This window comes from Primulina tabacum, chromosome 9, assembly GCF_025594145.1.
Source record: "Primulina tabacum isolate GXHZ01 chromosome 9, ASM2559414v2, whole genome shotgun sequence".
In the NCBI taxonomy this organism is placed as follows: Eukaryota; Viridiplantae; Streptophyta; class Magnoliopsida; order Lamiales; family Gesneriaceae; genus Primulina; species Primulina tabacum.
Genome location: NC_134558.1, coordinates 1,954,593 through 1,978,260, shown reverse-complemented (window position 1 = coordinate 1,978,260; position 23,668 = coordinate 1,954,593). Strand labels below are relative to the sequence as shown.

Sequence of the window (23,668 nt, the reverse complement as noted above, 5' to 3'; positions counted from 1 at the left end):
TTTTCGATCTTCAACCAAGGTGCCAGAGGTGAAGCTTCTATCCTCTTCAATTGTAACTCACCCAATCTAGGAACCAATTGCTCTGTCACGTCTAAAAATTTTGTTGGCGAACACCTTGAGTAACCCTCTTTAACAGGGGACCAATATCTGCATCATTATCAGCCGTATTTGATTCACTTTTCTTTTTAGTCTTCGTCATTCTAATCCACATAAAAAAAATAAAATATTACACACGAATAATAACTCAATAAATGTCAAAGTAAATTGCCAAGAATAACTCAAGAAATTAGACAAATAAGTTGCTACAAACATGAACAACCAATCTCAAATAAATATCTCACGACAGTACATAATGATCTTACATGTCGAAACATTGATAATGATCTTACGTGCGGAAACTAATACCAAATAACAATCCATTTATGTCAAACCAAATCAAAAACATTTTGTCAAAAAAAAAAACTAAAACAAAATCATTTTGACAAGCCGAACTAATCTCACATAACTATCATTCCAACTATATTCTCTAGACTAACACATTAAACCATATTCGTGCAAATGAAGTTTGACTGACCAACTCTCTGCCTTAAATTCAAGCTTATTTCCAGTGTCTTTTATGGGACCGATGGTTCTTTGCGCAAATGACACTCCTATTACAAACATACGTCATAAATCCATTTGTGTATCAAAAATGAGATTAAAGAAAAGATATTGATTTTGCGCAAAAAAAAAAAAAAAACCAGTACAACTACAAATTTTATCACAAATAAACGACAATTGAAATGTGTACCATTTAATCGTCCTTTATTAGTTTTGTTGGATGGTAGTTCCACGGAAATCCGAAATTGAAGCGCTTATTTTCTCCTCCTCACCTCCGCTGCTTCGACCCAGAAAATCTGGTTTTTGCAATGATTACGGAAACAGGACGACAATGGATACTGCGACGTCTGGTTTGCGCTGGTAGGGACTCTGATTTGATGGGAATTTTCTACGTTTCGTTACGCAGAGGTACGGATTTGAGCGACGGATTTGTGCCCAGATTCAATTACATACAACAGCGGAAACTATGGTAAATTGTGCAAACGAAGGAGAATGAAGGAAAATGGCGAGTACAAAAATGGCGAGTAGGAAAATGAAGGAAAAACAAACAAATTCTCGCACAGATGAGAAGAGTCGGAAGCGGGAAGGAGAGTAGCCGATTAGAAAGATAACAGGACCAACAAAATTTGGGATTCTTATAATTTTTTATTATTTAATAAAGGGTAAAAAGGTAAAAAAAACGCAAAAAACATGAAGTAAAAAGTAAATTGAAATTTAGTCAGGTATTAAAACACAAAAAAAAAACTGAAGGGGACTGAATATTAAATAAAACATGGTTAGATGCATTTTTCTCCAAATTACCATTTTTTATATAGTTTTTATACAATTTTTTTAATTTTAGGGTCATGACCCACAATTAATATGTTGTAAAACTGTCTCACGAATTTATATTCGTAAAACAGATTTACCTGACACATATTTACAATGAAAAACGATTCTTTTATAATAAAAAGTAATAATTTTTCATTGGTCTAGTCGAATAGGATATTTATCTCATAAAATTTACTCGTGATTAGGGATGACAATGGACAGGGTGGGGTTGCATCCCCATCCTCGTCCTTGAATCTCATCCCTGCTCTCGTACCCACCTCGATCCCCACTTTCCCTCGAACTCGAAACCACGGGGATCAAATCCTTATCCTCGTTTCAAAAATATTAATTGAGCAATCAAAACTTATTATTATCTGCTATTATCAGTGATAATATCAACAATAATAATAATAATAATATTAATATTACTTTTAGGGGAGGGGGAAGGGATGGAGAAATATCCACATACTCATCCGAACTATTTCGAGGATTTTAAAAAATCCACAAACTCGAATCCTAAAAATCTATGATCTATGTCCCCGTTTTGGGTTTTCCTGCGGGTCCTAAAACCGTGGGAAAAATTATCGTCCTTATTCGTGATATCTTATAAGAGTTTTTGTGTTTAAATAAGGATATATATTTTATGAACTATGTACAATCTACGAAACTTATTAATAACTATTATCATCAAGTTATCATTTAATAAAAAAAAATTATAATTATTTAGTCAAAACATAATTTTATTTTTCTATACTCGTATCGACGTTGAAATTCGTAGCAAGCGATGTGATGAGCATTAAAATTTAAAAATGTTATCAAAAATTAACTTCTCTTGAGAGATTACAGAATCAAAGTTTGACCCGAATGATATTTACCATAAAAATAATTATGACAAAAAAATTATATTTTTCAACCCTAAAAATCCCACACCCATCCGGATACACAAGATGGCAACAAAACTCATCGCTCAACCCACAACAATCCAGCCCTAAATAGGGTTTTGTTGTTTCGTACGATCTATTGTATATTTGTGGTTTTTGATTGATTTCGAAAATCGGGTTAACAATGGGTTGGAGACATGATTCAGAGATTAGGGGTCGGTGGAGGGAGGATTCGAGGGTTTCGAATTCGGAGGCTGGTCGGCGGAGGGATTCTTCAGGGGTTGATAGGCGGCGGGGAGAGGATGGTAGCAAAGAGAGAAAGAGGCCAAGGGAAGAAGAGAGTAGTGGAGGAGTTTATATACCGCCATTTAAATTGGGCCGAATGATGAAGGATATCCATGATAAAAGCAGCATTGAATATCAGAGAATGACGTGGGATGCTTTGAGGAAGAGTATTAATGGATTGGTTAATAAAGTGAATGCTACTAATCTGAAGAATATTATTCCCGAGTTTTTTGCTGAGAATCTGATCAGAGGGAGGGGTTTATTTTGTCGTTCATGTATGAAATCTCAAATGGCTTCTCCAGGCTTCACAGATGTGTTTGCTGGATTGGTTGCTGTTGTTGATACCAAGTTCCCTGAAGTTGGTGATCTTTTGTTGAGGAGGATTGTTCTGCAGCTCCAAAGGGCAGTGAAACGCAATGATAAGGTTCATGCTTCGGTTTCTTTTATTTATCTTCTATTGGTTCAAGTTTCTTTTTCTAAACAATATGTGATTCTATAGTGTTAGCTCTGATGATGGTCGAACTTTTTGGCAGCCCCAACTTCTTGCTGCAGTCAAATTTGTTGCGCACCTGGTGAACCAGCAAGTAGTTCATGAGCTTATTGCTCTTGAGCTGCTGACGTTGCTGTTAGAAAAACCTACGGATGATAGCGTTGAAGTGGCTGTTGGCTTTGTTACGGAGTGTGGTGCAATGCTGCAGGACCTTTCTCCACGAGGTTTGCATGGTGAGTACCTGCAAGCCTAGTTTTATGCAATGTGGCACTTCGAATTTTTCCATAATCTAAAAGTAGCTTCTATTTTTTGTATGATTTTTTTACATGCTGATGATAACTTATTATTGGCTCTTTTTTGTCAATGATATCTTTCTCATGTTAGGGTATAATTTGATAGTTAACCATAGAAGCACATAAAGGGCAAATTCATCTCTAAGAATTTAATGGGTGAACGATGTTGGCTAAAGTTGTCTTTAATTTTTATTCTCTATTGTAGTAACCAAAATTCTAAAATGCTCATATAGGTCCGAAGAAAATCTGAATATCCATGCTTCACATCGTGTTTGAAATTGGTTTTCCTTAAGAATTGTTAAAGCAGGAGGTTTTCCAATGAGATGGAAGCTACTGTTTGGTCTGGTCTGGTCTAAAGGATGTTGAGAAGCTTTGGCCATTTGTCCTGAGAATTTTTTGCTTGTTGATTGATGTATATCATAGCATTAGGGTAGATTGGATAATACAGGAGTTTGTGGCGTGTGGTCATTTCTAGCTTGTCAACTTGCATCTTTTAAATGGACCAAAATTTGTCTTGTTTAAATGCTCATCTAAGGATGTAAAACTCTGTCATGGATCACAGAATTTTGGTACTAGCCGGCTCAATGTTTCTATAGCTATAATTTAATTACTGGTTAACTTACATTTCATGGAAGTTAATTTTACGGGTTTTTTTAGCTCTTTTATGGATCTTTATTTTTTGAAAAACACACCTGGTTTTAATGTTAGCTTCTGCAAGTTCACGACTAACCGCTGGTGACTTTATATTGTCTGATGTTTGATATATGTAGCTTCTGTACAATGTGTTGTTGGATTGTAAAAAGTATCGTGCACAATAGCATCTTCAATATTTAATTTATATTGATATGTTGTTCCGTTCAAATGCCGTTCTGCATCTTTTTGTAATGCATTTTGTATTTTCACTCAACAGGTATATTTGAGCGATTACGTGGTATTCTTCATGAAGGAGAAATTGATAAAAGGGTCCAGTTTATTATCGAAGGTCTCTTTGCGTTGCGAAAGGCAAAGTTTCAGGTGAGCTTTCATTTAAGTTTGTATTATGGAGATAGTATACATTTAATCTGGTTTACTTGTTTTATTCGTTGGAGTTAAAACTCTTTCATGATACACATCATTCAGGGATTCCCAGCCATTCGACCAGAAATGGATTTGGTGGAGCATGAAGATCAACTGACGCACGAGATCTCCCTAATGGATGAAACTGATCCTGAGATTGCTTTGGGTATATCTGGATGATAATCCAGTCTTCGTTTGTTACTCTGTCAATTTCATTTACAGCGAACCTGAGTGCTTTTTATATTTTAATTGCAGATATCTTCAAGCCGGATCCCCAATTCTCAGATAATGAGAAACGATACGAAGAATTAAAGAAGCAAATACTCGGTGAAGAATCTGAGGATGGAGCTAATTCCAATGCAGCAGACTCAGATGATGATGAATCTGAGGAAGAGGACGAAAAACAGATGAAAATAGGTGATGAGACAGAGACAAATTTGGTCCATCTCCGAAGAACTAACTACTTGACGATTATGTCCAGTGTTGATTTTGAAGAAGCTGGACATAAGTTACTCAAAATCAAATTAGAGCCTGGGCAAGAGGTGAGTGATAAGATCCCACGCTGCTTATCAAACTGCTACATGTGTTGCATGTTGATAGGTTTCCTTTTTTTGTCGTGGGTTTCTTCTGTGCAGATGGAGTTGTGTGCGTAATGCTGCTGGAGTGTTGCTGTCAGGAAAGAACATACGTGCGCTATTATGGACTTCTTGGGCAGCGGCTCTGTATGATGAACAAGGTTCATCAACAAAACTTTGAAAAGTGTTTTGTTCAACAGTATTCCACGATTCATCGACTGGAGACCAATAAATTGCGGAATGTGGCGAAATTTTTTGCACATTTACTAGGCACAGATGCGCTTCCTTGGCATGTTCTGTCCTACATCCGGTTGACTGAAGAGGACACGTCTTCTTCTTCACGTATTTTCATTAAAATTCTCTTCCAGGTGCGATTACATTAATATTTTTGTTTGCCTGTGTGTGCATCTTATGTTGATTTTTTGCTGCAAAATTTTACTCAATTAACACTTGTTTCTCACCGCAGGAATTATCGGAGCACCTTGGCATCCGCTTGCTAAACGAACGTCTCAGTGAGCCCAAGATGCAAGAGTCTTTTGAATCTATCTTCCCGCGAGATGCTCCCAAAAACACCAGATTCGCGATCAACTTTTTCACTTCCATTGGGCTCGGCGGAATCACAGTAAACTTGCGAGAGTATCTCAAGAACATTCCACGACTCATCGTGCAACAGCAGAAAGCTTGTATCAGAATCAGAGGATAAATCTGATAGTGATAAATGAGAGGCGTAGAAGGAAAGAAATCTAGGAAAAATCAACAAACCATAATTCACGGTTGATGTCAGGTTATATATGAAATTCGATGCCCGCATCCATCCCTATTAAGTCATGTCGTTATCTTCTTCTTCTTTTTTATAAAGCCGAGCAAATTCGTTCCATAAATAGCAAGTAATGCATATAAAAATCCGACATGCATGCATTCTTGTATGTATGATAACTTTCGTTAAAATTTTAGAACAAGTACTGTCAAAACCTTTACTTTTAAGATGGTTCGTAATTCTCATCATGGTTCTCCGGAATCTGAAGTCCTTCCTCGTCATCCTAAAAATACATATAGTATCGGATGGTTATATATAGATCGACTTAGACTTTAATTGAATCATAGATGAATTCAACAACTATTATTTATCAATAGCTAATTAAAAGGTGAAAAGAACGATTGAACGTTCAAATAAACCAGAAACAAAGACGGCACCTTCATCTCACAAAGATAAACTTGGCCATCCCTCGCACCAACACCACCTCGAAAAAGGCATAGCTCATCACTTCCAGCATTGCGTGCCCAAAATGTCATGCCCTCATATCTATGAAATATGTGTTGGAAAAAACCCATAAATCGCAGAATCCATCACGTTAAATAATTAAGAATTTGACTGAAAACTTAAGCGGGAGCGTACCTGAAGCCATAATCCTGAATCCTTAGAACGTGTCTTGATCTTCCAGATCTACGCGCTCTTTCCTTGAGAGAATCATTTAGTTTCTCTTCAGAACTATTTTCTTAACGGGTGAGTGAATAGTGAAAGTGATAACGCGAGATCTGAGGACCATGACCCATATTTATAGATAATGTTTATCAATATCTTCTGATATTTCTGTTTTAGCTCATCATAAAAACAGAAATTACACTTATATCTCTACACATTAAAGGCGCACAGCCCATTAGATACATTAAAGCCCAATAACCCGAAACATTAATTGATCACTTTATTTTGGACTTAACTTAATAGACAACCCACAACACATAATTATTCACATATAAGCCCATATAAATAAATTGATCCAACAATCTCCCACTTGGGCTATATGTGCAAATTTATAATTATGTTTGTGAAAATAACCTTATGAGCTCAAAATTGTTGTCATTCCGAAATGTATCTATAACCAATCCGGTCCATCAATCACATCAACATAGGATCAAAGCAGTCTTCGCTACACTCAAGGTAACTAGACCCATCAATGGTCACATATGCCAACACAACTGAATGACATGGATCATGAAGTAGGATGTGTAGCATGGAAATTTCATGCAATGTGACCGTAACATGCCTATTTCCAACTGGTCCTCCCTTAACATTATTGAGATCAAACTTTAAATCATAATCAAAGTGTGACTTAACTTGAAATTTATTTCTGCAGAAAATAAATTTACATAACTGTAACTGAAAATGTCTACAACTGAAAAGCATTTAAAATAACAAACTCCCACTAAAACTGAATTTCCTCAATTGACATAACACCCATACTAGCAGTGTGCTCATGAAACTGTTTGGGTGGTAGTCCTTTAGTAGCGGATCCGCAACCATGTAGTTTGTACCGATATGCTCAATAGATAACTTTCCACTCTGAATTCTTTCTTTAACAACCAGAAACTTGATGTCAATATGTTTTGACTTCGTGGAGCTCATGTTGTTATTGGAATACATAACTGCTGATTTATTATCACAATGTAATCTTAGTGGCTTTTCAATGCCATCAACAATGCGCAGTCCCGTGACAAAATTTTGCAGCCATATTTCATGATTGGATGCCTCATAACACGCTACAAACTCAGCTGCCATGGTGGAAGAAGCTATAAGAGACTGTTTAGCACTCTTCCAGGAAATGGCACCTCCAGCAAGGAGATAAATGTAGCCTGACGTAGATTTCATACTATCTTGGCATCCAGCAAATTCGGAGTCAGTATACCCAATGATCTCAAGCTGATCCAACCTCCGATATGTGAGCATGTAGTCTTTTGTTCTCTGTAGGTACCGTAAAACCCTTTTGACTGCTTTCCAATGTTCCACTCCTGAATTACTTAAATATCGTCCCAACATTCCTGCCACGTACGCAATATCTGGACGTGTACAAACCTGAGCATACATCAGACTCCCCACTGCAGATGCATAGGAAACCTTCTGCATTTCTCTTTCCTCAAAATCATTCTTTGGGCATTGTTTGAGACTAAATTTGTCTCCCTTAGCCACAGGGATATCTGCTGGTTTACAATCTTGCATCCCGTATCGCTTGAGAACTTTCTCGATATAGCTTTTCTGAGATAATCCAAGAATACCCGGAGAACGATCCCGATGTATCTGAATACCCAGTACAAAAGATGCATCACCAAGACCTTTCATCTCAAAATTCTTATATAGAAATCTCTTGGTTTCATGCGACAACTCTATATCGTTGCTAGCGAGCAGAATGTCATCAACATATAAAACCAGAAAAATATGCTTACTCCCACTGAACTTATGGTACACACAATCATCGACCAAATTCATCTCAAAACCAAACGAGATGATCATTTGATGAAATTTGAAATACCATTGTTGAGATGCCTGCTTGAGCCCATAGATGGATTTCTTTAATTTGCAAACCATATTATTTGTGTCTTTGGACACAAAATTTTCTGGCTGCACCATATAAATCGTTTCATCAATGTCACCATTTAGAAACGCAGTCTTTACATCCATCTGATGAAGCTCAAGATCGAAATGCGCCACAAAAGCCATTATAATCCTTAAAGAGTCTTTCGAAGAAACCGGAGAGAAAGTCTCTTTATAATCAATGCCTTCATTCTGTGTAAAGCCTTTAGCGACAAGACGAGCCTTATATCTTTCCACATTGCCTTTCGAATCCCTATTGGTTTTAAATATCCATTTGCAACCAATGGGTTTCGTACCTTTAGGCAATGGGACAAGATCCCATGCGTCATTCTCCTTCATGGACTTTATCTCCTCATTCATGGCATCATTCCACTTTTGAGAGTTAGAACTTTCCATGGCTTGACGGAAGTTAATAGGATCATCCTCCATCAATCCAATGTCTGCCTCATGTTCTTGAATAAATACAATGTACTCATCTGGCACTGCATTTCTCCGCTCTCTAGTAGTTCTCCTTAATGGCATAGGTTCTGGAGGTGCTTGAGTTTGTTCATCTGGAATGAGAGGATCTCTAATATTGTCTTCCTGTATTGTGTATTGGTCAAAGTGAGGAATATGATCCTGATCAATGTCCAAGACACATGTGGGAATATTTACATATTCCTCTTCAAAGACAATATCCCTTACTTTATCTCCCCCCGCAAACTCAACATCCTCAAAGAACCGGGCATTTCCTGACTCAAAAATCGACTTACTCGTGGAATCATAAAACTTGTACCCCCTGGATCTTTCAGGGTATCCAATAAAATAACAAATAATCGTCCTCGAGTCCAGTTTCTTTTCATTAGGCTTGTAAGGCCTTGCCTCAGCTGGACATCCCCAAAAGTGCAGATGCTTAAGACTGAGATTTTTACCCGTCCAAAGTTCATAATGGGTTTTGGTCGCTGCCTTAGTTGGAACCCTGTTAAGGATATATGCTGCGGTCTTTAGTGCTTCTCCCCAGAGTGATTCTGGTAAGGTAGAATGACTGATCATACTCCTCACCATGTCCTTAAGCGTTATGTTTCGTCTTTCAGCAACATCATTCATAGTGGGCGAACCCGGCATAGTGTACTGTGGGACGCTACCGCATTCCTCCAGGAATCTAGCAAAAGGTCCTGGACGTTGTTCACCTGAACCGTCATATCTACTATAGTATTCACCACCACGGTCAGATCTAAGGCTTTTAATCTTTAAGCCAAGTTGATTTTCAACTTCAGCTTTATAGTTTTTTAACACATCCAATGACTGTGCCTTTTCATGAATGAGATAAATGAAGCCATATCTTGAAAAATCTTCTATGAACGTTATAAAATACTGTTGACCATTCCAAGAAGCCGAAGGGAATGGTCCATAAATATCAGTATGTATAAGTTCTAAGACGCCTTAACACCTGTTGGCTTCAAATCTCCTTTTGTTGGTTTGTTTTCCCTTTATACAATTAACACAATTATTAAAATCTGTGTAATCTAAAGGATTCGAGAATTTCGTGTGACACGAGTCTCCTTATTCTCTTTTCAGAGATATGACCCAATCTTTTGTGCCATAACGCAGCTGAATTCTCACTGGTTAATTTTCTTTTAGTGCATCTACTTGTTTGCAGGGATTCATTAAATAAAGCAATAACATCCAAAGAATAAAGATTATCGTATCCTGATAAAGAACCAGAACCAACCAATTTTGAATCGAGAAACAAACTGAATATTCCATTTCCAAAAAAACAAGAATAACCAAATTTGTCCAATGCAGAAATGGAAATCAAATTTCGTCTAAAAGACGACACAACAAATGTTTCATAAAGATCCAAATATATTCCAGTCTTTAACAATAATCTAAAATTTCATATTGCTTCAACTTCAACTTTGTTGCCGTCACCAACATAGATGAATCTTTCAGTATCACTTGGTTTTCGGCAATCTAGGACAACTCTGCATAGACACACTGATGTGAGTTGTTGCACCAGAATCTATCCACCACGTGTGTCTAGGCACTGAAGTTAAATTAACCTCAGAACAAACCATATTCAGAAGCATACCTTTCTTAGCACACCAAGCGTGATAATTACTGCACTGCTTCTTCATATGCCCATCACTGCCACAGAAAAACAACCAGAACTTTGAGAATCACTAGGATTCTTCTGTTGTTTCTTCGGAGGCTGTGTATCCGCAGCTTCTTTATCCTTCCTTTTCTTTCCTTTAACCTTCGAGGTAGAGGCATAATGAGCACTTTCTTTCTTGTCTTGCTTCAACCTTTCCTCTTCCTGGACACAGTGCGAGATGAGCTCATTCAGAGACCAAGTCTCTTTCTGACAGTTATAGCTCACCTTGAACTGGTTAAACTGAGGAGGAAGAGATATCAAAACCAGATGCACCAGCAAGTCCTCAGAGAGGTCAAGCTTCAGTGCTTTCAATCTTGAAGCAAGATGAGACATTTCCATAATGTACACTCTGATGTTGCCTTTACCTCTGTACCTCATTGAAACGAGGCTTGCCAAAAGTGTACCAATTTCAGACTTTTCACTTTTAGCAAACCTCTTTTCGAGGTCTTGAAGGAAAGCCTTAGCAGTAGCAATGTCGCTAGACATTGTGCCCCTGAATGTTTCTGGAATGGCCCTCTTCATGATCATCATACACATGCGATTCGATCTCTCCCACTTTTCAAACTCCCTCTTTTCATCAGAGGTAATCTTATCCGTAATGACGGGAGGAGAGTCAATCCTTATTGCAAGGTCTAAATCCATGACTCTGAGACCTATCAATAAATTTTCTTGCCACGATTTAAAATTCGAGCCATTTAACATAGGAATAGAATTTATATTGGAATGAATATTTGCAGGAGTCAAATCTGAACAGAGAACAAAAACAAAACATACATGCTTCAACCAAATATCCAAATAAAATAATCAATAAATTCAAATAATGTAAATCCCATCAACAGAATATCGAGCACTCCATTAATGTTTCATCTTTGGACAAAAGATTAACTTGTAAGTGATATCCTAGGCGCAGCAGTCAAACACTGATAGTAACTATCATGTCAAATAACAACCTTCCTTTGGGTCGATTTATTATTCACACAAAAAACCGAACAATCATCACATGTTTACCATCACAAGTGCATATGTAATTATATTAAATATTAACCTTCATTTGGGCCGATCATTATTCATATAAACCACATATACTCAAAATCCTTTTATATTTCAAAATAAAATTAATTTCCATAAAAGAGGTCACTTTGGCGACATTTTATTTCAATTAATCAATTTTAAAAATACATATAACCTTATCATTATTTGAATTAATGAAAATTTAAACTTAACCGAATAAACCTGAACCGAAAAAAAAAGAGTTTTTTTTAAATTTCGGAAATTCCGTACGGGCCGGGTCGACCCGGTTCCGTACGACCCGACCCGAATCCGTACAGGTCGAGTCGGCCCGGGTCCGTACGACCCGGCCCGAATCCGTACCTTTTTAAAAAAAAAAAAAAAAAATCCGAATTTTCAATTTTCTTCTAAAATATTTTGTTGAACAAAAACTGGAAGGAAAATCGAAATCTTATACCAAATCTTTAAAATTTACAACCAAATCTTTTTACCAAAATTGAAACTTTAAAAGATTTGGTTTTCAACCAAAATATTTTTCAGATCTGAAACTATATCAAAAAATTTTCAGATCTAAACCAAAATAATTTTCAGATCTGAAAACATATCAAAATATTTTCAGATCTGAAAATATATCAATATATTTTTCAGATCTGAAGCCATATCAAAAAAATTTAAAATAAAATTTTATTTTTCAGATCTGGATCCAAATAGTATCCAAAAATTTACACAAATCTCAATGATTCAAACATGAATGACTCTGATACCACTTGTTGGGGAAAACCCATAAACCGCAGAATCCATCACGTTAAATCATTAAGAATTTGACTGAAAACTTAAGCGGAAGCGTACCTGAAGCCATAATCCTGAATCCTTAGAACGTGTCTTGATCTTCCAGATCTACGCGCTCTTTCCTTGAGAGAATCCTTTAGTTTCTCTTCAGAACTATTTTCTTAATAGGGGAGAGAATAGTGAAAGTGATAACGCGAGATCTGGGGACCATGACCCATATTTATAGATAATGTTTATCAAAATCTTCTGATATTTCTGTTTTAACCCATCATAAAAACAGAAATTACACTTATGTCTCTACACATTAAAGGCCCACAGCCCATTAGATACATTAAAGCCCAATAATCCGAAACATTAATTGATCACTTTATTTTGGGCTTAACTTAATAGACAACCCACAACACATAATTATTCACATATAAGCCCATATAAATAAATTGATCCAACAATATGATGTTAAGCTTGGCGACCTTCTTGACTGAGAAAATCTTTCCTATAACCAAACCCAAAAATACATTGAAAAACAAAGTATGAAGGCTAGATATATGTAAATAATGTTAAATAAATATTGTCCAAGTACTTGTTTCTGATTGTAGAAATCTAAGGCTCTTTGTGCCGAATCTTTAACATCATTCATCCCGTCTACATAAAATCGCATACGCCCTATTCTACCAGGACGCCGTGGGTCTATGTAAAGGTCACAAACCTGTCGACATATTTAAACAAAAGTCGAGTTTTCCACGTTAATGCTTAAACATACATGGTGTGTACAAACTCAACTTACTGTACGTAGGAAGAACAAGTGTGATAAATGGAATTGATTGGCAATAAAATATCCTTTAAAGTGTGATAAATGGAATTGATGATCAACGTCGGAAGTTTCCTGCAACTGGCAAAGCTTTGCAATGAATAAGCTGAGTATTCTGTAAATCGCATGCATAAGAGTCAGCGTTGTGAGACAAAACCAACACAAAAACTATTACTAAGATATCACAGATCCTCGAGACCAATCCCCCCTTTGTAAACATCAAAGAGTTGAGGAACCTCCTCCTCATACTTAGTCACGAATTTCTCCAAGAAACGAGCCTCCGAAGGCAGTAAAAAGACACTCAATTTAACTTCTTTGGAAATCAAACCCCTGGAAGACAAAACCTGAATGACAGAGCATCTGGGAATTATCCTTTTTTCCAAATTAAACAGCAGAACTGCTGGGCAACTTAGAACGATTTGGGAGTCCCACCCCATATTGTTAACAAGAAAATCCATAGTTCTAGAGATCTTATTTTGAGACAATATCATGCAATTAGGATGCCTCCTAAAGGCCAAGTAGACATCATCTTTTGACCATCCCCAGCTCCTGTAAGTCTCATAACACTGATCCCAAATCCTTCTATTAGTCTTCTCAGCAACGACGTGTAAAGCTAACACAAATGTAGATCTCAAAGGATCAAATCCCATTTCCAATATTTTTTTCACAGCTTCCTTAAACACGTCAGTTTCTTCCACAAGCGTCTCTGGATGATGTGTCAATAACAACATGATACACGATTCAGGTACCTCAAGTTCCCTCAAAACTGCAACATTCGGAGCAATATTCTTAGTCGGATTCTGCCGAGAAATCCTCCTTGACTGCTGCATGGCGATAGCTACCCTGTCATCAGTTACAAGCATACTCTTCAGAAAGTTGTAACTTGGAATCAGCTGATTCTCCAAACTTCTACTCAACAAGGTAGGGTCTCTAGCAATTACATTCGCAAGCTGAGCCATCGGAAACCCAACAGATTGGAAAAATTCGAGCTTGGGCAGAAGGGCCTTCTTTTTGCACATAAGAATCTTGGGTCTCTTACAAACAACACGGGCAATCTGTTTTTGACTAAAACCATAGTTCTTTAACATTGTCACAACAAAATTAGGTTTTTCTGTGTTTTCAAACCGCACTTTCTCAGATACAGAAACGGCCAATTCTGGAGACAACCCACACGAATTAATCAAGAATGAAAACGTGCAAGATTTCTCGTTCTCTAATTGCTTCTCAGATTTACAACTCTTTCTTCCAGTTTTTGAGGACAACCCAGAGGAGTCCGTGTCCACAAGACTACACAGATTGACAAAGCATTGGATTTTACAGCTTCTCAGCAAAGTGGGTTCATGATTTTTGTGAAGAAGAGCAAGCGAAAAAGCGATCGAATCCGCCGCAGAAATTTTGATCGGCAAGAATTTACGGTAAGCAAGAAACATTGCTAAAATCTTACAAGTACAATTACAGTAGGGGAAAAAACTCACATGTATTTCTTCGAAGCAGAATGAAATCGTCGAGCGAGTGATCTCCATCTCGACTCCGACCTCCACATTTTTTTCAGAGGTGTAAAAAAGAGTCGGGAGCAAATAGGTATTCGACCTTTCATATTAGTTTTGAAAATGTAACATTTCATATTTTTGCAAAAAGTTTAGTGTATTTTTTTTAATTAATATTTCACCCCGTATGATAGTGTTATTTTATATAATTAATGATTAAAATTAGAAAATATTAGTGTTTGAATAATGATTTAAAATTATTGATTTAATATAATAAATATATTTAAATTTTATTATCAAAAATTATTATATCAAAATATTAATATCATATGAAATAATGCTCAAATTATTATAAGATTATTTTGTCGTTAAATTGACTTATTATCTTAGTTAAGATGGAACTGCTATAAATAAAAAGAATATAAAAATATTTAAAAAATTTATATTATTTTGTTTATCAAAATTTAAAAAATAAATAAACATTTTTTAAAAAGTCAAATTTTTTGTCATTTATTATATGAATAAATTTTGATTTAAAAATTAATTATTTTCTGGACATGTTAAAAATATTTATATTAAATTTTGATTTAAAAATTAATTATTTTCTGGACATGTTAAAAATATTTATATTAAATTTTAATTAAAATACATATTTTGAAGTTCTATACATAACAATAATAACAATTTACTGACATTCTTTTAAAAAAATTGAAAACATAATATTATATAAAAACATTTATATTTTATTTAGTATGATAGAGAGTAGTAAACATAAATTCTATAAAAGTAACACACAACTTAAAATCATAATCGAAATTAAATAAAATGATATAATCAATGCAGATATTTGTTTATGTACATTAAACATTAATATTCGGAGATTCCTACATAGACGAGTGAAATAATATATCAACTAATCTCATCATAGAGGTAGAGGAATCATTGAATACAAACAGTACTTTCTGGGGATATCAAGGCCAAATTGTTGTACAAAGGATGAATGAACGGTTCTTGTTGAAAATCTGGTACTTGGATTACTAATCTTAATTTTTCCTATTTTTCAGATATAGCTTTCTGCTGTTGCATGATGAGTCGTGGCATGTTCTTGAGATACTCTCGTGTGATGTGATTCCACCAAGCCCAACGGAAGTGAAAATTTTGATCACGGATCTGGTGTTTTTGGGATTATCGATCTCGCGGAAAGATAAATTCAAAAGAATCTTGCATCGAGTGGAGAACATACAAATCAGACTTTGAGATCAAACTGCATAAAAGAACAGCCAAACTAAAAGTACCCACCATCTCTGCATGCGACCATTACAAGGTTTAAAATCATGCCCTCGAGTCTCCTTGAATCATTACTAATGACATTAGCAATGTAGTACAAGTGAAATTTTTTCATAAAAAACAAAAGAGAGAAAGATACAGAGATCATATGTGAAAGAGATCTTGATCATGAACGTACATGAATTAATATATTGTGTGTATCAAAACTTAGTGTTGTGCTTTGGTGTTGTCAACACGATGACACAACATGCAGCGGAAATTGAATTATTTATCACACATGTAAACTTTTGATGAATAAACTCCAGTTTTAAATTATGCACAATGTTCAACGCCTCATGGCTAAAATTCACTAGAAATGGATGTAAATTGTTAACCCAAAATAATATTAGTGAAAGTAACAAAACCAAATTCTTTGACACTACAAGGAATTACAATGCATCAAATTAAACGAAACTAAAACACAAGATGCATAAACTAAAGTTGCTTAAAAACAATAGAAGAACACACACTCTGCGTCAGTGTTGTTCTGCACGTATCTTCAACAGCAATCAGCAACACGACATAAACGTGAGTCGATCACTCAAATTCTTCTGCACGAAAATTGTCTCCAACTCTGAACGTCGTGTACGTTCAAAGCAAAAATTCAGCAGCTGCGTAAAGATCCTCTCCAAGCCGTCCATCCTTCCCCTCTCAATAATCCAAATATATAGATCTTCATATCTTGACCTAATTATCTTTTCATGAGAACAAGATTTTACAAACATGGAAATAAGAGTTTATTAAGAATAAGACTCTAATAAAATCCAAGATATTATATCTGTTGGAAATTAAATTTCGGCTGTTTGACAAACGGAGTGCTTAATCGGATGAACAAACTTGAAACGTCTGCCCTTTTTATTGCTTTAAAAGTACTAGAAATTTTTTTTTCTATCCCTTTTTTTTTTACCGGGCATCACATAAAAATATTTTTATGCTCCTTTGAAATATAACATCACCCAACTAGCCTTTTAAAAATCAAATGAAATAGTCATAAAAATTGAAATCGTCTACTGTTTTACCAAACCTAGAAAAGCAATAATTTGAAAAGTATAGCTCATAATAAACCTCTCAAAAATTCCCTCAAAAGCATAAATAAATAGTCTAAAAATCTTTAACTGAAGTCATAATCCTAAAACGTAATGCGAAAAAATAGAAGCGCTGGTCTTCGGGTTGTGTGCACCGACAGTCCAGCAAAATCATCCATCAAGTCCTCCCTCCAAACCACCTGCATCCACCACACCTAGTGAGTCTAAAGACTCAACACACCATAATCTTAATAACGAATAATACGTAATACAGTCAACATATAACAGTGAAAAATACTTGTACTTAAAATATCGTTTTTCATGAGGATGCATAAACTTCAAATAGAAACATTTTCATAATGATGCATCAACTTTAAGCATAAACATTTTCATGACATGCATAACATAAACCTTAACCTTTTCCTTTTTCCTCCACATGACATGACATAAAACATTTTTCATGATCATAAACATTTTTCCTTTTCCTTTTTGTTGAATTCAGATCGTTAATTGTGATTTTTCTGACATGACATGAACATGAAAAATCGATGGATCCATCTACATGAAACCACAGTACTGGGCGGCGGGGACATCAGCAACACTCTCATCGGTCAACTGAGCCTTGGCCTATCATGATTCGAATAGAAATACGATCGTCGGGGCTCCCTCTGGGGCCTTCTCCCATAAATGGGCTCCCTCTGGGGCCTTCTCCCCTAATGATATTCCCATTCTTAGCTCAAACCTCATAACCTCATATTCGTAATAATAGAAACACGATCGTCGGGCTCCCAATGGGACCGTCACCTCACGACATCTCCAACATTAACGAATTAGTCACAATTACTTAACTTCCTTCAACATTTAACATTCTCATCACTTTATAAAAATCATGCATAACATAACATTTTGTTTTTGAAACCAAGCATGCAACATGTCTTTTAAATGTCAACCTTAAATCATAAAAATTCACGGACATTTAAATAAATCATAATTAATCATGAACATCTCATAAACATTCAAAAATAGTCATAATATCATAAAATAGCATTTAGGGCACTGCCTTGACGTTTACTAATTTTTCCGGTGTAAAAAGATCGTTTTACCCCTGGATTTGATATTTTACGATTTTGACTTTTTTCTTGATTTCTTGACTCTAACATGTCCCAAATAACTATTTAGGCTTAAATTAAAATTTACATAATTTTATTTAGCTTAAAAGCTAGAGTTTTCAATTAATCTTTAATTAATCGTTTTGACGGTGTTTTAATTCCGAAAAATCTCAAACTTTAATATAAAATTTCTAAATTCATAATTTAGTCTTTTTATATTATTTTAGCCCTTATGGACCATGACTCGACCCCCGTGAGCCGTTTTCCAATTTTTCTTTATTTAAAAACCTTAATTGACACCTAAACTTCGGCCCCGAGCCAAATTTCGATTTTCACGAGTTACCCCCGAACCATGCTGATCCAAAACTTGACCAACCTCCTAAATTAACCTACTGGACCCTTACTTCATCAAGACACCAACCCAAACCCCAAAAATGAGCCACCCCAAGACCCACCTATTCTGGCCGAGACTCCTAGTGGTGTAGGATTCTTTGATTTGCTTCCCAACCCTTGAACCAACGAGCCCAGCCCTTGCACCACCCCCCGTTCACCCTCCTAGGACTCTAGTGCATCGCCTTGACCCGGACCTTGAGCCCCAGACCGAGCCCCCAAGCCCCTGGAAGTCTCAGCTCCCTACGCGTGCTGCGCGTTTTCTCGGGTAGAGTCCTAGCATGGCTAGGACTCTTTCCCTAGCCCTTGGTTCGAGTCCTAGCTTGGCTAGGACTCTCGCCCTAACCCTTGACAGCCTGGCCTGAGCCCTGGCCCTAAACCAAGACCATGCCAGCCTCTCCCTCGTGAACCCGATCACCCCCAAACCCCTTGACAGCAAGTTATACGGTTCCTGCTAAGGTTTGCTTCTGCCGATAATTTGTGGTGTTTAGGCTAAGTGTGTGTGACCCTAAAACCTGTATAAACCTTACCTGGCCACAACCTAACATCATGGCAGCCCCTAAATACGAACAAGGCATGAATTTATGCATAAAATCAATAGTTCACAACATGCACATGAGTAAATCCGAAAATTCTGAAAATATTTCATGTTCTTCCTGCATATAATAATTCAAACATTAATATGATATGATGGATGAGAAAAAGGAGATGTATGGCGTGCCTTTGCGTTATATACGCACGAAAATTCTTTGACGACGAAGAACGGGACGCAAACCTTGGCTTGATCTCCACTTGAACCCCTTCGAAATTCTCCTAGGATGATATGATGTGTGCCGTGTGTGTGTAGGGTGGGGTGGGGAGAGTTTCCAGATTATAAAATAGGGTGGCCGTGAGGTTTTGTGCAAAGTATAGGGTTTTAGGTGTTTTATTACAATATATATACTAATTAAATTACTAACTAGGTTTTAGGCCTATTAAGCCTTTAAATTAAACCCATTAGTTTTAATTAGGATTTAATAAAATAATAACAAAGTTTTTGTTAAATAAATTTGTGAATTTATTAGCCGGGTTTGCCAAAAAAACTCGCATTTTTGTTGAAAACCAATACCGATAAAATTTAGGCTCCGGCGTATAAAATCACCTCAAAACCCCCTTATTTTCAAAAATACTAAAAAGCATCAACCATAATTTAAATAATTAAAAATAATTATTTAATAAAAACATTTTACATTATCAGCCCTCGGTCCCCGTTCCTCGATCGTCACTTAATATTCCTTAAAAAATACAATTTTATGCATGATGAAAATAAAATCATATTTAACAGGTAAGCATGTATGTCACAAACTCAAATAGCAATTAAAATCAGTTAATTACTCATTTTTCCATTATTTCTAGATTCGCATGCAGTTGGATTACGTCGTCTTAATTTTGGACCTTACAAAACTGATCAAAGAACTGAACAAATATACTCAAACTGATAGTTGCCGTAACTGAAGATTAACGCGCAAGTTAACGAAGACAACTGAACCAACTCAACTGAATTTATGCAGACAACTGACTGATCAGTTGGAAACTGATCAGTTGCTACTTTCAGCCGTGAGCTTATCGGCTATTACCTATCAACTGATCTTTCAGCTGTATACATCAATGAAATGGACGTTTAACCGACAATAGTACAAAAGCAGACTGCAACAGATAGAGGGAATGCCGCAATATAGCTACAGTGTACGAATGTCAGAAGAATGTTGACATGGCAAACCAACGGATAAAAAGATTCAAATTTCATTTAATATTACAGTTGAAGGGAAGTCTATAAATAGCAGATGGGAAGCAGTTGAAAATGGATTGACCTACTATTTCAATAAGCTTGTTATTACCCTGCTGAAATTACTGCTTACATTCAAAAATCAAAAGCTCACGCTTATCGCACATATTCGTAGCAATCAAGGCTACTTTTTCGAGCTTTAAAGCTCAGCGTTATTTTCCAGTTGATTAAAAATGAGTTGCAATTTCCTAATAGTGGTTCTTTCTTGTAAGCAGAGGCATATTTATGGCCAGGATGGGAAAAACACAGATATATTTGCGGATGACAGCAGTTTATCTGTTAACCCCTATTATATCCGTTCTTGGTTAGAATTTTTGTCAACAACACCTCGAGTGGCCCCATTTCTTGCAAAGAGCGATCCTATCATCATGGCTCTGAAAAAGGTTGTAGAAGATCAGTTGTGCTAAATTCAGTTGTATACTGTGAAGTATTTTGTAAACTAAGAGTTTCAGTCTTGGCAGTGTTAAGTCCAAACTGAAGTGGGTCTGTACAAACTTTTGTATCGATCAAAGCCTTTTAGTGAATATCCTATCCTTGTGATAGAAGGGGTGACGTAGGAGTGTTTGAAATCTCCGAACATCCGTAAAATCTTGTGCTCTTATTTCAGTTTTTATTCTATCTACCAATCTGTTTTATTCCACAATTTATTGTTAACTGAGTGATATTGACCGACAGGATTCCGAGTATCAGTTTATCACTAAACTGAACTCAACTTTCAAAAAGATTCGAAAAGTTGAGAGTGTTTATTCAAACCCTCTTTTCTAAACACTCTTTTAACCAAATATCCGATCCTATCAAGTGGTATCAGAGAAGTTGAATATTGTCCCAGAATATTCTTATTCACAAAACTGATAACCATGTCTTCTTTCAATAAAATCCCATTGCTTTCCAGAGAAGATTTTGACGATTGGAAAATTAGAAAGCAGGCTCATCTAGCTGCACATGACGATAATATGTAGTACGTCATTACTGATGGACCCATGAAGATTTTGAAAGCCAACACAACTGTAGCCATGTCTGATGGGGCACCACAACGTATAGAGAAGCCCAGAGAAGAGTGGAGAACTGAAGATAAGAAGAAAGACAATCTAGACAATGTGGCGAAGGATATCTTATATAAAACGTTGGATAAAGTCACTTTCAGCAAAGTGAAAATGAGCAAAACTGCCAAAAAAATATGGGAGAAACTGATCCATCTTTGTGAAGGAAACGAGCAAACTAAAGAGAACAAGCTATCAATTGCGGATCAGAAATTTGACAACATCAAGATGAAGTCTGGAGAAACAATGCATGAATATGATGAAAGAGTCATTAGCACTATCAATGAGCTAAATGCACTTGAAAAAGTGTATTCCAATAAAGAGGTAGCACTGAAATTTGTCAGGGATCTTCCCAAAGAATGGGATGTGAAGACCATGGCAATGAGGGAATCAAAGGACCTGAACAAGGTCGAACTTCATGACTTGTTTGCTGATCTGAAGGCCAACAAGTTTGAATTACAAACCAGAGAAGGAGAACCTTCCACACCAGCGACCACAACTGCTTTAACTGCTGTCAGACTGGAACCAACTGGTTCAGTTGACAAGTCTGCTGATCAGCTAAGCAATGACGCAATGTCATTGTTTGTCAGAAAGTTTGGCAAATTTATGAAAAGAAATCAAGGAAACTTCCAGAAATAATATCAGAAAAACTACTCCAAAGAATAACTTTATACTTGCTACAACTGTGGCAAAACTGGTCACTACATTGCTGACTGTCCCAAACCAAAGAAAGACAGTCGAGGCTCTGCTGAAAGAGGGAAGAAGCCCTATGAGCATAAAACAAGAACCAAGGATGACAAGAAGTCATTCAAAAAGAAACATGAGGTGCTTCTAGCTGAGGAGAGCAAATCTAAGTGGGCGGAAAATGACAGTGAGGAGTCAGAACCTGAAAGCCCAAGCAGTTCAAGTGATGATGAAGAAGTCAAATGCTTAATGGCAGATGATGCTGAACTAAAGTCAGCAAGTAAACATGTATTTGACTTTAGCTCTACTGATTTCACTCGTGAGGAACTCAATACCACATTATACGACATGGTAAATGAGTATCAAAAATTTGCTCAATCATTTGAAAAAATTAGAAATGAGCAAAATGATCCCAATGACAACAAAACTGAAACTGATGAATCACTTGAAGTGTTGAGTCTAAAAAAGGGAGATTGCAAAGCAAAAAGCTGAGATGGTTGAGAACCAAGCGTTGATATATCAATTAAAAACTGAAATTTCAAAACACACTGAACTGATTCAAGTTTGGAACAAGTCTTCAGTTACATTAACTGAAATGCAGAATGCACAAAAATCAGTTGATGATAAAACTGTTTAGGTTTCAACAGTCATATTGAAAATTCTGCGAGTAATACACAACCAAAGTTGAATGAAAACAAAGGAAAAGTACATTATCTTTGTAAAAAATCAACTATGATAAATGAATTCTCAGAATCAAGTAAACCAGCTGTTCAATCGATTGAAAGTAAGAACAAAGCCAAACGGTATGGAATTGGATATAACTCTTAGAGTTCAACTGATTCAAGAAATTGGTACCTAAACGATCCAGTTATAAAAATCAGTACTCAAGGAAGGGTTATTACAATTACTACAACTGTAAGCCAGTTCAGAAACGGTATCAAAAGAACAGTCAGTTGAAAAAGAGAACAAATCATACTGTTTATTCTTCACTCCACACACTTATTGCTCAAAAATCGAGAAAGACCATTTGGAACCCAGCAACTGGAGAGTCAGTTAGATTAATCCAAGTCTGAGTTGCTAAAGGACTAATCAGTTCAGGACCCAAATAAATATGGGTACCAAGATCATATAATGTGTGTGATTGCAGGTAACAAGTACAACCAAGGAATCCACCTGGTATCTAGACAGTGGATGCTCAAGGCATATGACAAGGGATGCAAGTCTACTATCCCAACTGGTCAAATACACAGGACCTAAACATCAGTTTTGGAGATAACTCCAAAGGTAAAACTATGGGTAAGGGTAAGCTTATTCATGGTAACTTTACTGTCAAAGATATTTTACTAGTTGAGAATCTGAAGTATAACTTGATTATCATTAGTCAGTTATGCGACAATGGATTCTCAGTTCAATTTGACTAACATTATTGTTCAGTCAAGAACTCAACTGATGAGGTCATTCTAACTGGCAATCGTTGTGGAAACACTTACAAAGTCAATTGGAATGATCAACTTTATGCACCAGTTTGTTTCATTGCTTCCAAATCTTCTAAAAACTGGTTGTGGCATAAGAAGTTGAACCATTTAAACTTTAAATCTATTGCTCATCTGAGTAATCATGATCTTGTAACTGGTTTGCTCAAAATAGATTTTTCAAAAGACAAAACTTGTTCAGCATGTCAGTTTG

The 23,668-nt window shown here is 36.2% G+C and overlaps 3 protein-coding genes across 3 annotated transcripts; 1 reads left to right on the top strand and 2 right to left on the bottom strand.

Moving 5' to 3' along the window:
- Window positions 1-2,335: 2,335 nt before the first annotated feature.
- On the top strand, window positions 2,336-5,812 carry LOC142556595 (uncharacterized). Its single transcript, XM_075668061.1, is given in 8 exon segments — window positions 2,336-3,000; window positions 3,110-3,299; window positions 4,270-4,373; window positions 4,479-4,581; window positions 4,671-4,961; window positions 5,057-5,358; window positions 5,457-5,672; window positions 5,674-5,812. Coding segments are annotated over 8 exon segments (1,770 nt in total). The 5' UTR covers window positions 2,336-2,475; the 3' UTR covers window positions 5,713-5,812.
- A 4,658-nt stretch (window positions 5,813-10,470) lies between these two features.
- Window positions 10,471-11,133, bottom strand: LOC142556415 (uncharacterized). The gene has a single exon (XM_075667875.1). It carries the CDS (start codon window positions 11,131-11,133, stop codon window positions 10,471-10,473), a length of 663 nt encoding a protein of 220 aa, XP_075523990.1.
- A 1,623-nt stretch (window positions 11,134-12,756) lies between these two features.
- Window positions 12,757-14,678, bottom strand: LOC142556836 (transcription termination factor MTERF15, mitochondrial-like). Its single transcript, XM_075668341.1, has 2 exons — window positions 14,572-14,678; window positions 12,757-14,383 (listed from the first exon to the last, which is right to left on the bottom strand). The coding sequence occupies exons 1-2, from the start codon at window positions 14,637-14,639 to the stop codon at window positions 13,279-13,281; spliced, it is 1,173 nt and encodes a 390-aa protein (XP_075524456.1). The 5' UTR covers window positions 14,640-14,678; the 3' UTR covers window positions 12,757-13,278.
- Window positions 14,679-23,668: the final 8,990 nt, after the last annotated feature.